Raw genomic sequence first — 19,498 nt, forward strand, 5'->3', positions numbered from 1 at the left:
TTCTGCAATCTTATACATTGCTTTTCTATTCTTCAGGTCAAAGTGGACAAGTTCACACTTTCCCACATTATACTCCATCTGCCCAATCTTTCTCCATTCACTTAACCTATCTATATCCTTTTGCAGACTCCTTATATCCTCTTCACAACTTACTCTCCTACTATCTTTGTGTTATCAGTAAATTTAGCAAACACACATTCTGTCCCTTCATCCAATTCATTGATACAGATTGTAAATAGTTGAGGCCCCAGCACTGATCCCTGTGGCATTCCACTAGTTACAGCTTGCCAACCCAAAAATGATCCATTTATGCCTACTCTCTGTTTCATGTTAGCTAACCAATCCTTTATCCATGCTAATATGTTACCCCCTATACCATGGGCTCTTATTTTGTTTAGTAACCTTTGATGCGGCACCTTATCAAATGCTTTCTGGAACTCCAAGTACACTACATCCACTGGTTCCCCTTTAATCACGTTGCTTGTTACTTCCTCAAAGAACTCTAATAAATTAGTCAAACACTATTTCCCTTTCACAAAACCATTGAGATTTTCTAAATGACCTGCTATAACCTCCTTAATAATAGATTCCATCATTTTCCTTATGACAGATGTTAAACTAACTGGCCTGCAGTTTCCTGCTTTCTGTCTTCCTCCTTTCTTTAATAGTGGAGTTATATTCGCCATTTTCCAATCCGATGGGACCTTTCCAGAATCTAGGGAATTTTCGAAAATTAAAATCAATGCATCCATTATCTCAGCAGCCACTTCTTTTAAGACCCTAAGATGAAGTCCAGTAGGACCTGGGGACTTGTCAGCTTTTCGTTCTAATAATTTTCTCAGTACCCTTTCCCTGGTAATTGTAATTGTTTTTAAGTTCCTCCCTCCCTTTCGATTCTTGAATCACAATTATTTCTGGGATGTTCTTTGTATACTCTACAGTGAAGACAGATGCAAAAAATCTGTTCAATTCCTCCGCCATTTCCTTAGTAACTCCCCAGACCCACTCTCTAGAGGACCAACACTCACTTTACTTACTTTTCCTTGTTAAAAACCTGTATCCGTTTTATATTTCTAGCTAGCTTTCACTCGTACTCTAATTTCTCTCTCATTATTCTTTTAGTCATTCTTTGCTGTTTTTTATATTCTGTCCAATCTTCTGACCTGCCACTACTCTTCGCCAATTAATTGCCACTCAAGGGCCTCCTCCCGCCACCTCTGGTATATTACCAGCGGTGGCCGGGCATTTCATCAGCTGAGGAGGCCGTCCGGTAATATCAGGTGGCCTCCTTGCGGGCCCGAGGGGTGGTGGGGGAGGCCTCCTGATCAGGCACCCTGTGCCCCACAGAGGGCCTCCCCAGCAGCACAAGCTGCCCCCACTGGAGCATCTGCCCCCCAGTCTCCTGACTGATCCCATCCCTTCACCGAGGACCAGCCGATTGTGCCTGGTGAGGCCCGAAACCCACTTAGCTTTTTCAAGGTTTCGTCCCTCTTGCTCCACTTCCTGGCTGCAGTCCAAGGAATGACCGGTGGCGCTGCTGGGACTGAGGAGCTGCCGGCTCGCTGATTGGTTGGCAGCTCCTGGAGGCGGGACTTCCTGCCTAAGAGGGGTGGAAGTCCAACCCGAGGCTAACTAAGGGCCTGGGACACGCATAATTGCTGCATGGCTTCCAGGACGGCCGGAGGCGGACTCTCCCCCAACTTTTAAGCAGTGGGCAGGGCCTCGCCCCTAAAATTCCAGCCCATTTCCTGCTCTCTAGCAACTTCCACATGTGTATGTCCCTGTTTCCTTCTTAAATCTCTGAATTTCTGTCTGTCAGCCTCTGGTACCAACTCATAGGCATTGGGAACAGCAGTCTTTGTCATAGTCCCATGAGTGCTCTTCTGAAAGAGATAAGTACACCTCCAAAGCTTTGCCTACGAAAACACTCTGTCGGAGCATTGCCCAAGATGACTTAGGTCAATCCAGATTCGTGGCAATTTTCTCAAAGTACATTTCTACTCCCTCCTCTCTAACTTTAGGTACAAGGCGAACATTCTTGCCAAATCAAAATTACAAGGTGTTTGCTCTAGGTCCTCCTCAACTTTCAGCTCCAATGCACATACATGGACTTTGAGTTTTTCTCTCTCTAATTCTAATTTCTCCCTTTCTAAATTCTCCTTTTCCCTTTCTCTTTCTAACTCATGTTTTTTAAATTTCCTTTTCTCTTTCTCCTTCAAGTTTTCGCATTTTTCTTTCTAATTCAAATTTCATCCTCTCTCTTTCTAACTCAATTTTGACTGATTCTACTTGAATACTAGCAGAAACATCAGGGGTGGGAGGGGCAGATTTGATGCATTCCCCCACAGTTGATTTGGAGATGGGGAGAGCATATAATTGGATGGGATGGTGGCAGGGGGGCGGTGGGGACCGCTGAAATTAAGTACGGGGCGGGAAGGCCTGTGAATGGTTTTACTGCCCCGCTGCCAATTGAGGCCCTTAAATGGGCATTTAATGTCACATTAAGGATCTCATCCCACCGCTGCCGCAATTAACTGAGCAGCAGGTGGGTCTGTCACTGCACGGGAAACATGGCAAGAAGAACAGTGCTAGTTGTTTGCTGGCTTCGGGAGGTGGTGGGGGGTTCCCTCCTTAAAAGGCACTCAGTGCCTGAACGAAGGACCCAGCATCGGAAACGGGGTGGGGGGTCACTGAGAGCCAAACCCCTGCCCTTGCTGCCAACCCCCTACACCCCCTCCCCCGTGACCACTCCCACCCTGTCCTACCTGTGGCCTGAGTCCAGCACCGCTCCGAGGCCTTGGGTGGGTGCTCCACCAGCAGAAGCCACTGCTTCTGCAGTGGCGTTGCTCAGTTAAAGAGTTTCTGACCTCTGATTGGCCAGCAGCTCTCAGAGGAAGGGACTTCCGTTGCCGGGTCTTTGATCCCGTAGAAGGCCCGCTGCTGTACAGTTAAGTGCCTAACTGGAACTTGATTCGGCAGTCCTCCCACAAAAGGGGCGAAGTGGGGTTCTCAGCGGCGCTTTTGCCAGAGGTCAAGACCTCCATCACCCAGATAAAATCCAGCCATCCTTTCCTTTCTCAAGCTTTAGTTGATTACCCAATTCTTGGATGATCACTGCTTTCATAGTTCCTGGGCTTACACTAACACCCACATGCTCTTGTACAGAAATCAAATTCTCTTTTGTCAACCGTTTGAAGGCACTAAGGGACAAATCCTCTCTCTCTCTCTACAAAGGCCTGAGCATGAAAGCTGCTCATGTTGATTTTTCACTGAATACAGCAAAAGTAAATGTGAAGTCCTGTTTGTTTAATCTCAAGAAAATTCACAGCCTAATTTTGGTCAATCCCAAACAAGCCCCCAATTTAGTTATGATCCCCATGGGGATCAACAACCCAAAAGATTTACCAAACGACCCCAATAAAAAAAGGACTTTTATTCTAACAATCAAAATCAAAATCAACATTAATTAAACATGAAATAACAGACAAATTGCAGTCAATATATATAGCATACAGATTATATGTTAATTCTCAAATACAACAAAGATAGTTCTCATGGATTTACTGGGCAGTCCACTCAGCAAATATGGCACCAAAAAGCCACAAAGCTCTTCAAAACTTTGAACTTCTTCAGGTAGATTTCCAGCCCCTGTCTTCCAAGATGTAATCACGATTTTCATCTAACAGCAGTTTTCCTGCAATCCAGAACTCCACACGTGCAGTCTCCAACAAAAATGGTGCACTGCTCCCGAGCCTCCTTAGCTCTGCTCATGACAGACTTGATGGGGTAGATCCAACCCAGTGTCTCTTTCAGCCACCGAAAGCAGCTGTCAAAACTTATATTTTCCAATGGCCAGCTCCCAGAATCAGCTTCCCCTCTCTGCAGCTTGTCTGCCAATAAACTCTGCCAGCAACCTACTTGAACTCGCCAATCTAGTCACATGCCTCTGGTCAAATGACTGTGTCTTATCTGGTTCCAACCAGTTCTGTCTCCCCAGAACGCTTAAGTTTTTAATTTCACTTTCAAGTTAGGGACTGTCTCAAAAAAAACAAGCTGTCTCAAAAAACGAGCTTTGAAACCGAGTCAATGCACCTAACAGAAAATCAACAAATCTTCCGTTCAGACAACAGCTTGCACATGCTCCTCCACTTGTCTTGCAACCTGTGGACTCCATCACAAAGGGAGGAAGTATCTGGCACATTCATCTTCCAGATGGGCTGCCCATAGGTGCCTCATTCAACTCCTGTTCCTGTGAATACCACCCCAGATTCCCATTGAACAAACATCCCACACTTTATCATCCTTTACAACACCAACACCTTCCTTGGCTGAAATAGCTGCTGCAACAGATTCAGGGTTCAGGGTTCCAGCAGGTTATTTGTTTGTTTGTTTAGAGATACAGCACTGAAACAGGCCCTTCGGCCCACCGAGTCTGTGCCGACTATCAACCACCCATTTATACTAATCCTACACTAATTCCATATTCCTACCACATCCCCACCTGTCCTTATATTTCCCTACCACCTACCTATACTAGGGACAATTTCTAATGGCCAATTTACCTATCAACCTGCAAGTCTTTGGCATGTGGGAGGAAACCGGAGCACCCGGAAGAAACCCACGCAGACACAGGGAGAACTTGCAAACTCCACACAGGCAGTACCCAGAATTGAACCCGGGTCGCTGGAGCTGTGAGGCTGTGGTGCTAACCACTGCGCCACTGTGCCGCCCCTAGATGTGACAACAGTCCCAAACGATTAAATCTATTTCCTCTTCATAGACTGGTAATCGAGTTTTTAAACATCTTTTACAACAAAGATATTGTGAAAAGCAACTTGTTAGTCCTCTAGCCCTGAACAGACTAATTGTCAGACGGAACATACAGTTGCAGCAAACCCTGCTATGGTATAAGGTGGGAAAGCTGCCACTTCCCACGTCTTTACCATTGCCATGTAAAGTTTCCTCCAATATAACAGAGACATTGGGGAAAAGAGACTTATGTTATTTTATTTACATAGTTATGAGACATAGGTTTTGGTAGTTCTGGTCTGGATAAACTGCGGATTCCATTTGGGTTAGCTGCTCCCAATCATGCAGTAACCAACTGAAAGTGAACATACTACAGAACAAGCTCCTATAAAAATATTAAAAATGCAGTGTCTTTTGTGCTTTGAAACAAGACAGATTTCTGACCCGAGCTCCATAATTTTGATTTTGAGAAAGAATGAGATGATTTAGGAGTTGATGCATTGAGACTTCATTTCAACACTGCAAAGGTGCAGTAAAGGAGCAAAACAATTCAGACGATCTTAATAGAATCTAGAAAATTTAAAGCAGCTTCAATGAAAAAGGCAAGTGAGGTTCTGGTTTGCATTAACAAAGATGGAGAGTACAAATCAAAGTGGTTGAATTGTTGTTGCATAAGTGATTGGTCAGACTCTATATGAAGGACTACACTGGAGCCAGAATTTTAAGCTCCCTCACAGGAGCAGGCTGGTGGCAGGGGGTGGGAATGTCATAAAATTGAGTGGGAGGTGGGGGGCGGGGCGCCATTCCAATGCCTTCCCACCACCACTGCAATTTTACGAGGGGCAGTGGTGCCGCGAATGGGCCCATGCACCCCAGGCCAATCAAGGCTCTTAAGTGGCCAATTAACTGCCACTTAAGGGCCTCCTCCTGCTGCTGCTGGTATTTTACCAGCAGCGGGTTGGCGGCTCAGGTCCTCCAGGAGGCCGCCAAATAAAACCTGGCGGGCTCCTTGCGGGCTTTGGGGGGAGGGGGCCTTACTGATCAGGCACCCCGTGGCCCATGGAGGGCCCCTCGTGGCCCAACTGCCCCTCATTGCACAACACTCGCCCGCACCACCCCACCCACACCACCCCCCCCCCGCCACCCCGACACAACTGACCCCCCCCCTTGCCTCGCCGGGGTCCGGCCAATTGTCCCCGGCGAGGCCCCAGAGACTCACCGTTTTTTCCAGCCAGCGTCCACGATCCTGCTGTGACTGGGTGCAGTCCCAGCAGTGGCCACTGCTCCCAGTGACACTGCTGGGATTGAGAGCCACTGGCCCGCTAATCAGCCAGCAGCTCCATTAGGGCGGGACTTCCTGCCTCACAGGGGTCTAAGTCCCGCCCGAGGCCAATTCAGGGCCCGGGGAGGGAAAATCCTGGTGTGGTTCCCCAGGCCCGGCGGAGGTGGGCTCACCCCCAACTTTTTGGCTGGCTGTGCAGGGCCTCCCTCCCAACTTAAAATTTCAGCCTTCTTCATCAGTTCCTTAAGCTACTCATAGAAAGGCAATTATGTCCCTGAGAAGGTAGAGAGTTGAGCATCCAAAATGATCCAAGGATCAGAGATCTAAGTTTTGTGAAAGTGTTGAAAGTTGGGTTTGTTTTCTTTGGAAAAGAGGAGAGGTAGCTAGTTTTTACAATGTTGATCCTGGCCAATTGTTGACTGTGGTGAAGTATTTAAATGGCAGGGGACACAGTCAAAAATCACAGTTTTACCATGGGAGAGAAGGACAGCACAGCTGAGCTGCCACACACATGCAAAACACAGTCTAGCAGTTGTTACTCGAAAGCCACCAGCGAGAGGATTCAAGTACAGGAGCAGTGATGTCTTGCTGCAATTATACAGGGCCTTGGTGAGGCCACACCTGGCATATTGTGTGCAGTTTTGGTCTCCTTATCTGAGGAAGGATGTTCTTGCTATAGAGGGAGTGCAGCGAAGGTTTACCAGACTGGTTCCTGGGATGGTGGGACAGATGTATGAGGAGAGATTGAGTCGGTGAGGATTATATTCGCTGGAGTTCAGAAAAGTGAGGGGGGATCTCTTAGAAACCTATAAAATTCGAACAGGACTTGACAGGGTAGATGCAGGAAGGATGTTCCCAATGGTGGGGGAGTCCAGAACTAGGGGTCATAGTCTAAGAATACGGGGTAAACCTTTCAGGACTGAGATGAGGAGAAATTTCTTCACCCAGAGAGTGGTAAACCTGTGGAATTTGCTACCACAGAAAGCAGTTGAGGCCAAAACATTGTATGTTTTCAAGAAGGAGTTAGATATAGCTCTTGGGGCGATAGGGATCAAAGGATATGGGGGAAAGCAGGAACAGGTTACTGAGTTGGATGATCAGCCATGATCATAATGAATGGCGGAGCAGGCTCAAAAGGCCGAAAGGCCTGCTAGTGCTCCTATTTTCTATGTTTCTATGAGCCAGAACCTTGGCTGATTCTTCTTCACCTCCTAGTTGTAGTATCCTACTGCTCCCCAAGCTTATATCAACTAACAGTACCTGGTATCTTTCTGGTTTGCATTCTCAGTACCACATTGGTCAGGGTATTTATCCCTGGAGCTATTAGGGCAGCCAGTGAACCCTATTTATTTACACATTCAGACAGCTGTGACTACAGTCTAGTTCATTGTGGTGACTTGAATTTAGAAGGCATTTTGTAAACCTTACCCTTGTCTTTGGTTCTCAACTGTAGGCAGTTGTGCAAGATGACCATGTGGGCTGTGCAAGTCCCCTTCAATGGAAGGGCAATCAGAGGATGAACTTTGGGTAAGATGTGGAGACATCAAAACAGGTGCTGCTGGCCCGCTATGGCTGGTGGGAGAGCAACTGTACATCCCTAAATAACAAAAAAAGTATCAGCTCATCAAATCAAGAAGTACTTTTATTCTTTTGATTCAAATATTGTGCATAAAACAAATAAAAATTTAATAGATAAGTAACCTACAAATGGGCTACTAGCATCTTTAAAAAAGTATTTAAAAAAAAGCAATTAGCATCTATTTGATCTGAGAATTTACAGAAATTAGACTTTTGGCCTTAACTTAAATTCAGCTCCTTCTTAGCAGTAGAATAAGACATTACACATTACAGGCGCTCTGGAGGTGGTTCAAGAGTTCACCTACCTAGGCTCAACTATCACCAGTAACCTGTCTCGTGATGCAAAAATCAACAAGCACATGGGAAGGGCATCCACTGCTATGTCCAGACTGGCCAAGAGGGTATGGGAAAATGGCACACTGACACGGAACATAAAAGTCTGAGTGTATCAGGCCTGTGTCCTCAGTACCTTGCTCTACGGCAGCGAGGCCTGGCCAACGTATGTCAGCCAAGAGCAACGTCTCAATTCATTCCATCTTCGCTGCCTCCGGAGAATCCTTGGCATCAGGTGGCAGGACCGTATCTCCAACACAGAAGTCCTTGAGGCGGCCAACATCCCCAGCATATACACCCTACTGAGTCAGCGACGCTTGAGATGGCTTGGCCATGTGAGCCGCATGGCAGATGGCAGGATCCCCAAAGATACATTGTACAGCGAGCTCGTCACTGGTATCAGACCCACCAGCCATCCATGTCTCCGCTTTAAAGACGTCCGCAAACGCGACATAAAGTCCTGTGACATTGATCACAAGTCGTGGGAGTCAGTTGCCAGTGATCGCCAGAGCTGGCGGGCATCAAAAAGGCAGGGCTAAAGTGTGGCGAGTCGATGAGACTTAGCAGTTGGCAGGAAAAAAGACAGTGCAAGGCAAGAGCCACTGTGTAACAGCCCCGGCAACCAATTTTATCTGCAGTGCCTGTGAAAGAGTCTATCACTCTAGAATTGGACTTTATAGCCACTCCAGGTGCTGCTTCACAAACCACTGACCACCTCCAGGCACTTACCCATTGTCTCTCGAGACAAGGAGGCCAAAGAAGAAGAATAATTACAGGCATAATGCACCTCCCCTTATAAATTAAATGTTTCCTCTGACTGTCAGCAACATCACAGGAGATTTGGTAGGAGATATGAACATTGTTGTGAAAGCTGGACTTTGTAACATGATTATGTTTTAAAACCTGTGATTTTCAAAAATTTTAAGGAATCTGAGCGGTCAGGTAACCGCACATCCACTCTGCTTAAGGACAAGACAGAAACCTTGGTTACCAAGACAACAGGGAACACAGATCAAAGACATTTTTTGAAAATCAGAGACTGTAAGCGTATAACACCTGAAGAACAATCGGTTTCACCTTCCTAGACATTCGGATCATAAACAAGGGCTGGAATTTTATGCCCCCCACTCCTCCACCCCACTGCAGGAGCAGACTGGTGGCGGGGTGGGGGAGGGCTGGGCGCAAAATTGAGTGGGAGGTGGGGAGGGATGGTCGTTCCCGACACCTTCCCGCCCCTGCTGCAATTTTACGTGGTGTGGCGGAGGTGATAAATGGCCTGCCCATCCTAGGCCAATCAAGATCCTTAAGTGGCCAATTAATTGCCACTTAATGGCCTCCTCCCACCGTCGCTGGTATTTTACGCTCTCTCGACCCTTAATTGGCCATGGGCGGGACTTCCGTCCCTCTGAGCCAGGATGTCCCACCTAATGGAGCTGCCGGCCAATCAGCGGGCCAGCAGCTCTCAGTCTCACCAGCGCCCACCAGGATTTACCAGTGGCAGGTGGGTGACTCAGGCCCTCCAGGCTACCACATAAAACCTGGCAGCCTCCTTGCGGGCTGGGGGTGCCCCACAGAGGGCTCTCCCCGCCCCCCAACCCCAAGGCCCAACCGCCCCCACTGCACAACACTCCACCCCCAACCGACCCCCCCCTTGCCTCGCTGGGGCCCAGCCGATTGTCCCCGGCGAGGCCCCAGAGACATACCTTTTTTCCCGGACCAGCATCCACAATCCTGCTGCAGCTGGGTGCAGTCCCAGCTGTGGCCACCGCTCCCAGTGGCGCTGCTGGGACTAAGAGCTGCCAGCTCCCTGATTGGCTGCTAGCTCTATTAGGCGGGACTTCCTGCCTCAGAGGGGTGGATGTCCCGCCCGAGGCCAATTAAAGGCCTGGGAGCATAAAATACTGCCGTGCCTCCCCAAGCCTGGCAAAGGTGGGCATGCCCCTGACTTTTGGCCAGTGTGCAGGGTCTCCTGCCCAACGTAAAATTCTGGCCAAGGAATAAGTGATTCCGAGGATGCAGCTGTAAACACCTTAGGACAATGGAAGCCCAAGTGGTTCTGCGGAAACCAGACTTCTGGAGTTTGCATATTGGAACAGGACAATGAGCTATTGACCTTTGAGTCCCGATAAAATTAACAGATTTTCTGAAGGCAAACAGGCTGTACAGAAGACCAGCGGTGGAGGCCTCAGAGCAGGCTGTAAGAAAGCAAGCCAGCGCTGACAGCCTCAAGGGAAAGAGAGGGAACACCTGCTCTCAGACATTACTGATACAGCGAAAGACTATGAAGACTTGAACCTGTTTTGAAAGCTGAGGCTTGCAGAGAAGTAAAATCGCAACAGGATCCTAGGAATCGCCTAATTCATGGACATCCAGGATGAAAGTGCTCAGAGAAGTGAGCAAATAGGACACTGACTTTGAGAAAGGTCTGGGAGGAGTTTGGGACTTCTAACTGTCACATCACAGGCTGCAATGTTGTCTCAGGAACTCTGGTCACCATGTCAGGATTAGGAAATGTTGTTGGCCCTTTGGAATCATTGTTTCTCTCTATGGATAGCAAGCTGTCAGCCTGCCAACACCATCACTGGCTTGGACATCTGAATTGCTAGATGTCAGCTTTGCCTCAGCTCCTACATCTGGTTCATCAAATGTAGGTTCATCTGATGGTCTTTGTCACTATGATACTTTTTACACATGAAGACTTTCTGTCATACTGTTCTCCTTCTGGCGATTGCACAGTCAGAATGATTCTCTTCTTGGCAATAACAGTGTACGGCTTGGGATAATATGGTGTATCCATGTTACTCGGACTCTCCCGTCTAAGCAATACTTCATCACATGGCATCACATCAGACTGTCTAGCTCTCCTACTGTGGTCTGCATAAAATTTTGTAGCACCCTTTTTCTCAGCATCATGATCTCGAATCTCCTGATCAGCCCCTCAGCTCTGGTATCTTGGTGCGCATTTTGCATCCAAATAACAATGCAGCTGGGGTCTTGCCCGTCGTTTGTGTAGTTGCTCTATACATGGCTACATATGACAAGTCTTTTCCCTCAGCCTGAGCAATCCTCATCCATTTATCTCAGGATTGATTTTGTCTTTCTACTTCCCTATTTGCCTGTGGCCATTTAAGTGTTACTCTGTGATGGTAAATACCTGTGATTTGCATGTAATCTGCAAACATCTGTGAAACTAAATGTCCATTGTCTGAATACAATGTGACTGGCGGACCATGCCTTACAAATATTTCAGTCAATGCAAACACTGTTTTCTCTGCCGTTGTAGATTTCATTGCCACGTACTCATAATAACAGTGGTAATAGTCAATCACTGCTAGTATAGACTCTCCTGATGGAAATAGACCTAAGAAGTCAACTTCTACATCCTCCCATGGTCCAGCAGGTAACAGTGAAGTGCATACTGGTTCTGGTGGATTGCGTCTACTGAAATGTTGACATCCATGACATGTTTTGACAAACTGTTCCACATCTTTCTCCATCCCTGGCCACCATACTTCGGTTTGTAAGTTACGTTCGTACCAACCACTCCCAAGTGATTCTCATGAGCTAGCGTACCAGTCTAGACCTAAGCTTTTGTGGCACTATATGTCTCTTACTTCGGAGAATACACTTCCCAATTTTGCACAGTTCATCTGGTATAATAATGTATGTCTCGAATGGGCAATTCTCCCAATTTCCAGCTTGGAAGCTCTGCCTGATGTCATTAAGTTCTGGATCTTTGTCTGACTTTCTTTCAATCTCTCTAGTTGGATTGCTCTCAGTATAGCATGAACTGCTACAAACCGCACAAATGATTCAGCTTCCTTTTCTAGTGAAGATCTGTGTGTTTGATCCTCTCTCAGTGGTTTTGACGACAAGTCAGTAATGTTCATCTTTCCAGCAATAGGAACCATCTTGTACTTGTATGGCTGGAGTCTCAAAACCCATCTTTTGATTCTGGCACATGGTTTGAATCTGGGAGAATAAATCATCTGTAATGGCATGTGATCCATCATTAATTCAAACTCGATGCCAAACAAGTATGCATGGAATCTTTCACATGCCCACACCAATCCTAGGGCCTCTTTCTCCATCTGAGAATACTTCCTCTCCACATCTGTCAGAGATCTGCTCACAAAAGCTGTGATTCTCAGGCTATCAGAATGCATTTGGAACAACACAGCTTCTAATCCTACTGGACTAGCATCTGCATTGACTTTCGTTGGTGCTTTTGGATCATAGTATCCCAGCATTTGAGCACTTGTCAAGCTGTCTTTCAAAGCTTTGAATGTTGCTTTCTGTTCTTCATCAAATCTGAACCGTTTATTCTTTCTGGTTAACTTCCTCAATGGATCAGCCAGGGTAATGAGATTTGGGATATACCTCGCACAGTGGCTCACAAGACGCAGAAAACTTCTCACTTCTCTAGCGTTTTGTGGCTCATGTGCCTCTGCTATTGCTTCTTTGTCTCTGGCAGGATTGATTTCACTGCTTGTGAATTTATAGCCCATGAACTTTAGCTCTGTCACACCCAGCAAGCACTTCTCTGCATTTACACTAAGTCCTACTGATTGCAATCTAGCCAATACTAATCTCAGCCTCTCATCATGTTTTCTCTCTTTTGGCTCCATGAATCATCTGAGATATTGGCTGTTCCTGGGATTCCTTATATTACTTTATGAATTTCATGTTGGTAAATCTCTGGTGCTGCATTGATGCCAAATAGCAATCTCTTGTATCGGTAAAGTCTGCAATGAGTGACAAATCAGGATGAAGCTCTAGCTGGTGGTATTCCATTTTAAGTCTAATTTGGAGAATACCTTGCTTGTTGACAGCTCTTGAAAGCTTTCTACCACAACAGGGCTCACCCACAGTGTTGGTCCTTCAACTGGCTCTATGATGTCTTGGTCAACCAGTTCCTTGATCTTTGCCTCAACTTTCCCTCTCAGACCAAAAGTTGCTCTATGTACAGGGTGAGCTACAGGCTTCATGTTCTCATCAACTGTTAATCTCACTTGGCAGTTGTGCAACTTCCCAATTCCTTGAAACGCTGGTCCAAACTCCTCTTGAGACTCCGCATAGCATTCCACAGAATTCACTTTCAATCCAATGTGTAGCACCCCCAAAGCTTGGCCAGTTTCTCTATTCAGAGGAGGTTCACCATCCTCCTCAATCACAATGAATTCTGCCTCCACACTCTGATCTCCAGCTCTTACACTCAGTGAAACATCCAACAGTTTGAATTGGGGTTTTAGATGTGCAAGAATAAAGCTTTTTGACACATTTTTGAGCTGTGCACTTTGTTATGACTGAGGAAGGAGGAGTGCATTGTCTTTTCTAGATCCACTTCTCCACAGATCACAACATCTATTTAAATTTTTACCTGGTTACCAATACAGCCAATCATATACTCTATTTTTATCCCCGAATAAAATACACCAACCAGGTTTCTTTAATAAACAACAAAATTATCACTTTATTATAAAACAAGACTTAACTAAGTAAAGCATTAACATACCGATTGAAAAATGAGAGATCCCTTTTTTAAATATTCCTCAATTACACACTGGAAAAAATACAGAAATTCACTTTGCAGAGGTCTATTACAAAAAATGACAAAAAACTACTTTGGCCAAATACTTGCTAATTCTTGACGAGAAAAGAGAAAAGATACCGAAGGTAGTCTGTTGTCCGTTTTTTGGTCTGGCATCCAGGTATATGGAGACAAATCACTGGGTTCATTTCAGAAGCAGTCCGTTCTGCAGATGTCGAGAATTATTCTAGTAGGCTTTCTAGGAAAAATGTGGCATCAAGGTTTTTCCACCAGCACCCACCTGAATCGCAGAATTTTTTTTTCAGCTCCTCAGGAGCTATACAGCACCAGGGATTTTTTTGCTCTTCTATACTGAATCTTAGCAGGATTTCTTCAACAGAGTAGATAAGGAGGTGAGCTTGGTGATTTCTTTTCCCTTGGCAGGAAAACGCCAAATGTCTTCAAACAGTTCATAGCACAACTAAAACTGATAACAATGTCCAAATGCCAAACAGTGAGTCGACCTCCTGACCTCCATAAACCTTGACATGTGGCTTCTCTGTAACCATTTTTTTCTCAGGTCACCAAGGGTTCTGCTGTTTTCTGAGCCCAAATCACAGGCTGGATTTTAAGCAGCCCTTAACGTTGTGATCCGTGACATGGTGGGGGGCGGGGGGGCCTGAAGATGGCTCCGGATGAGGCCCACCACGGATCCTGACACCGGCAGGACCCAACCCAATCCTCCTGCCGGTGGCGAGGCTCCATAGTGGCCTCCCTGTTGCTGGGTGACAGCACCACAATTTGAATATTGAAATCAATAAAGTTAATTAATTTAAACATATTGCGCCGCAATCTTGAGGGCCTGCCGCAATCTTCAGCGCAGTGGCCGGCACTCACGCGCCTTCAGATCCCCATCCAGGGAAACAAGGCATGACAGTGGTGGAGAGGGGGGAGGAGGTAAGGGGTAAGGTTATCAGTGTGGGGGGAGCAGGGTCAAATAAACATCATGGGTGTAGGGGATGGTGGGAAGGGTTGTACTCTTACTTTGTGCAATTTGAGGGGGAAAGGTCAGATATTTAGATAATGTAATTGTTATTGGGGGGGGTAGTGGTGGGAAAGAGGCATTGGAACTTTACTTATGTAATTCTGGGGGGATATCTCTTTAAAAATTTAAATATCCTGGCAGGGCTGACTGCCCTTTAAAAATGGCACCAGCGCCCACACACAGGCAATTGTCACCATTGCTGGGGACGGACGGCCGGGAGGTGATTGTGGGGGCTTCGAGCTGCCCCGGCCATTTAAATGAGCTACCTCGGTCTTCAGATCTCGACGGCTCTTTGGTGTGTGGCCAGTCTTTGAGCTCACCGCCGAGATTGACGGTGAGCTCCTGGAATCCAGCCCTACAGGTGGCCTGCAGCACAGGTGGCTTACAAACATCTTGTCCTGTCAGTGAACTTGGTAAAAAAAAACACATCCATGGAATCTCTTCAGTTTTAACACAAGTCCTCAAAAAATAAAAATATTAAAAATAATGAAAGCACTTTCATAATACCTCCATCCTTGGAGGAATGAAATGGCATTTTTAAATGCGTTTCATTGCAAAGAGTGAAAAAACAGATGAAAAATTATTGAAACACATTTACACACTCATTCCCATTCACTCTTTACCTGTAACTCATACAGTTTTGCTTTGTACCATCTTTGCACTCAGATAACTCAAAGTAAAGTTAGATTCTAGACAAAGCATCCGCACTTAAACATTTTTTTTTCCGCAATGCGGATAATCTTTATGTAATAGGGTTGCAATAGTAAACCCCATTGGAATAGTCTTGCATTCTGGTTTTTGAATTTTTGACAAAGTTTATTACCAAATCAGCTGACTGCAATTTTCTAAACTGAGCTTCTAATTGTTCCAAGTGGTCCTTCCAAATGTCACTGTATATCAACACATTATCAAAGTAAACCATATAGTTATGAACACTGGCTACCACTTGGTTCATTCATCTTTGAAAAGTGGCTGTGGCATTTTTCAGCCTGAATGGCATCACTCAGCATTGGAAAAGACTGTCTGGTGTGACAAAGGCCAATATTTCTTTAGCTTGGGGTGTTAAAGGAACCTTCCAGTATCCCTTGAACAGATCTATTATTGTAAGAAACGTGGCACTGCCCACTCTGTCAATACAGTCTTCCAAGTGAGGAATTGGGTAGGAGTATGCCTTTGTTTCTGCATTAACCTTTCTGTAGTCTATGCAGAATCTAGTTGAACCGTCAGGTTTAGGCATTAACACCAATGGTGAACTCCAGCTGCTTTGACTGAGTTCAATTAGGTGGTTTTCCAACATGTATTGGATTTCTGCTTTCACCTGGGCCTGTTTCCCTGGACTTAAACGATAAGGATGCTGTTTTATAGGAAAGGATTCCCCTACATCCACATCATATGTGGCGAAGGTTATACATCCTGGCTTGTCCCTACAGACTTCTTAAATGCTGTGAGTAGCCTTGTTAGGTCTTTTTGTTGTTCTGCATCTAAATATGAAAGCATAGTGTCCAGTCTTCCGAGCAATTCTGTATTCGCTAACCAGATAGTAGGAAGTTCAATTTGAGAATGGTCCAGGCCTCTTTCTGCCTCTGCCTCGTCCCTTTCATCCTTCACTGTCCCTACTACCTGACTTACCTGTTCTTGCTTATCCTCCTCCCGGTGATGATATTATTTCAACATATTGATATGACACAGCTGATATTTTTTTTCAGCAATCTGGGGGCTGCATTTTAAGAGCCCGCCACTGAAGTAGATAGTGGGCATAAAGATTTGTGGGTGTAAAAATTTGTGGGCTGCACGCACATGGACCACTTTGTGGAGCCGCCACGATTCCAAACACGGCGGTTCATTACCATGTCCGGGACGGCGTTCCCCCTGCCCCCTCAATGACGTGGAGGGGGCAGATGTGCCGTCGCCGGCAACGGTATCCGGTGCCAATGCACAGGCGCTGGCGCCAATTTTAAAGGGCTTAGAGCCCTAACTGAGCATTTAAATTTTTAAAGGGCCAGTTACCGTAAAGTTTAAAAAATGAATGGAAAAGTCTTCCTTTGCCCTCTCCCACCAACCACCCCTGCCCCAATGGCATTAAACTTCATTTCAGCCCTCCCCCCCCCCACAGAATACCGACCGTCATTGAATGACCTTCCCACCCCCCACGAGGCGGCACAGTGGCGCAGTGGTTAGCACCGCAGCCTCACAGCTCCAGGGACCTGGGTTCGATTCTGGGTACTGCCTGTGTGGAGTTTGCAAGTTCTCCCTGTGTCTGCGTGGGTTTCCTCCGGGTGCTCCGGTTTCCTCCCACATGCCAAAGACTTGCAGGTTGATAGGTTAATTGGCCATTATAAATTGCCCCTAGTATAGGTAGGTGGTAGGGAAATATATAGGGACAGGTGGGGATGTGATAAGAATATGGGATTAGTGTAGGATTAGTATACATGGGTGGTTGATGGTCGGCACAGACTCGGTGGGCCGAAGGGCCTGTTTCAGTGCTGTATCTCTAAACTAAACTAAAGTTCAGACCCTTTGTCCTTTACCCCTTCCCATCACCCCCCCCCCAACCAATACCAGGAGTTTGACCCCGCTCTCCTCCTCCTGCACTGAGAAAAGATCCTCCACCCCCCTCCCCACAGGAGTCGTGCCTCCTTTCCCCAAATGGGGACTTGAAGGTGCAGCATTGCCAGTCGCCCTAATGAAGATACCAACCTGCTGGTAGTATCGCTGCAGCCTGCATATTCATTTGAGGTAAGTAGCCATTTACATATTTTAATGCGGGTCCTGTCACCGAGCGGCGAGGCGGCCGCCACGAGGCCTCGCTGCCGAGATTGGTACAGGCCCTACCGCCATTGGGGTTAGTCGCAGGCCTCCTCCATTGCAATCTTCATCACCCCCTGGCCACCGATCCCGGCGTCAGAGAGGTTTTAAAATCCAGCCCACGATGTCAATCAAATAATTTACCTTTCCACTTCTTTTGACCACTTTATATGGACCACTGAACCGTGATTTCAGTGGTTCACCTTGTAAAGGTAGTAGTAGTAGCATTCATGTTCAGGTCCTGGCATACTTGTCTGCCCATTTCTTCATGGTTGTTTGGGAAGCTTTAGGGTGTTCCTGAGCCACTTCGCAGGCTCTCGTGAGCCGCTCCCGAAACACGGATACATAATCTAACACAGAAGATTCATCACTCTGTTCTAAAAACATTTCTTTAATTAGTTTTAAAGGACCTCTTATCTCATGTCCATACACTAATTCAAAAGGACTAAAACCGATCCACTCATTAAGTGAATCCCTATTGGCAAACAAAAGAAATTCTAGCCCTTTATCCCAATCATGGGGATATTCATGACAATATGCCCTGATCATCGTTTTGTGGGTCTGATGGTACCGTTCTAAAGCTCCTTGTGTCTGTGGATGATAGGCTGAAGACTTTAACTGTGTTATACCCAAATTACCCATAACTTCCTGAAAAGTTTTAGACATAAAATTGGAACCTTGATCTGAATGAATCTCAATCGGTAATCCCTATCTGGTGTAAAATTGGTTTAATTTCTCTACCACTACCTTAGCAGAAATTGTTCTCAAGGGAATGGCCTCTGGGAACCGAGTAGCCATATCCATGATAGTGAGTATATATTGGTGTCCCGTTTTTGTTTTCAGTAAAGTTCCTACAAAGTCTACCAACACCCTACTAAATGGTTCCCCAAAACTGGTATGGGAATTAGAGGTGCCGGTTTTATGGCAGGTTGTGGTTTTCCCACAATCTGACATGTATAGCACGTTTTACAAAACTGCACCACGTCTTTGGAAGACCTGGCCAGTAAAAATGTTGACTTATGTGTGATTGGGTCTTCTGGATCCCCACATGTCCCACTTTAGGAATTTCATGGGTGATTCTTAATATTTCCCGGCAATACTTTGGCAGTGCTACTATCTGATGAACAACTGACCATTCTTCGTCCACAGGTCTGTGAGGAGGTCTCCACTTCCTCACCAGAATCCCATTCTTAATATTGTAGCCTTCCGGAACTCCCTTTGTTTCAGCTGGAGCCGATTGTGCCACTTTTTTTAACTCTGGATTGGCTTGCTGAGCCTTAATCAGAGAAGACTTACTGAACATTTCCTTCAGATTATCCAAATCCCCAAAGAAAGTTTCAAACATTCAGCTATCGGTCTGTGGTGCGTGCCACTTTTACCTCTGACAATGGAACTTGTTTACCCATTGCTTGGGTCACTTCACATGAAGGAAAAATTTCTGGAACCTTTTCCTGCAACTGTTCTGTCTCTCTAATTTCATTTGGTTTCTCCGTGACTACTGGAGAAGCTATTACCTTCACCCCGGCCAAATCATTCCCCAGGAAGTGGTCAGCTCTGTCTACCGGCAAACCATGGACAACTCCTACAGTTACTGTTCCAGATATTAAGTCACTCTCCAGGTGAGCCCAATACAAAGGTACAGGTATATATTCCCCGCTGATACCATTCACTAAAACCTAGGCATTCAATGCGCTCTTCGGTGGAAATGTTATGCTTTTCCCCAGCAAAAAAGTTTGAGTGCCTCCTGTATCACTGAGTATAACTATAGGTTTACCTGCCTTTCTTGAGGGATAAGGAGTTACTTTTCCTTTTGACAAGGATTCCCTATAACTCTCAGGTATCTTGTTCACGTCCCCCGCACTCACAGCGGTTTTTGTACTTTGCCTCACAGCTGCAGTCAGAGTTACACACTGATCTGTCATACTCCCAGTTAGGGCCCCTTTCTCTACTTTGGCTTTGTCCACTGCAACAAGTCCTACAGTTTTACCCCGCAACTTCCAGCATTGTACATGAAGGTGTCCCACCTTGTGGCAATGGTAGCACTTAGGCTTTCGAACCTCACTTCCACCCTCAGCACCTTCCTTTCTGGCCTGAGGAGGTGGTCCAGGGGCATTCCTGGCTGTCCCTTCTTGTCCCCAGGTACTTGCCTTCCTTTCACACTCCCACCTTGTATCCT

At 46.2% G+C, this 19,498-nt stretch overlaps 1 protein-coding gene across 1 annotated transcript in view; it reads right to left on the bottom strand.

Moving 5' to 3' along the window:
• The window catches only part of LOC137373218 (zinc finger protein GLIS1-like), a 488,859-nt gene that overhangs the window by 88,867 nt on the left and 380,494 nt on the right, over nt 1–19,498 (bottom strand). The window contains exon 7 of the mRNA XM_068038074.1: nt 7,460–7,628. Coding sequence (XP_067894175.1) covers nt 7,460–7,628 — 169 coding nt within the window. The remainder of the gene's footprint in view (nt 1–7,459; nt 7,629–19,498) is intronic.

The sequence above is a fragment of the Heterodontus francisci genome, chromosome 8 (genome assembly GCF_036365525.1).
Source record: "Heterodontus francisci isolate sHetFra1 chromosome 8, sHetFra1.hap1, whole genome shotgun sequence".
In the NCBI taxonomy this organism is placed as follows: domain Eukaryota; kingdom Metazoa; phylum Chordata; class Chondrichthyes; order Heterodontiformes; family Heterodontidae; genus Heterodontus; species Heterodontus francisci.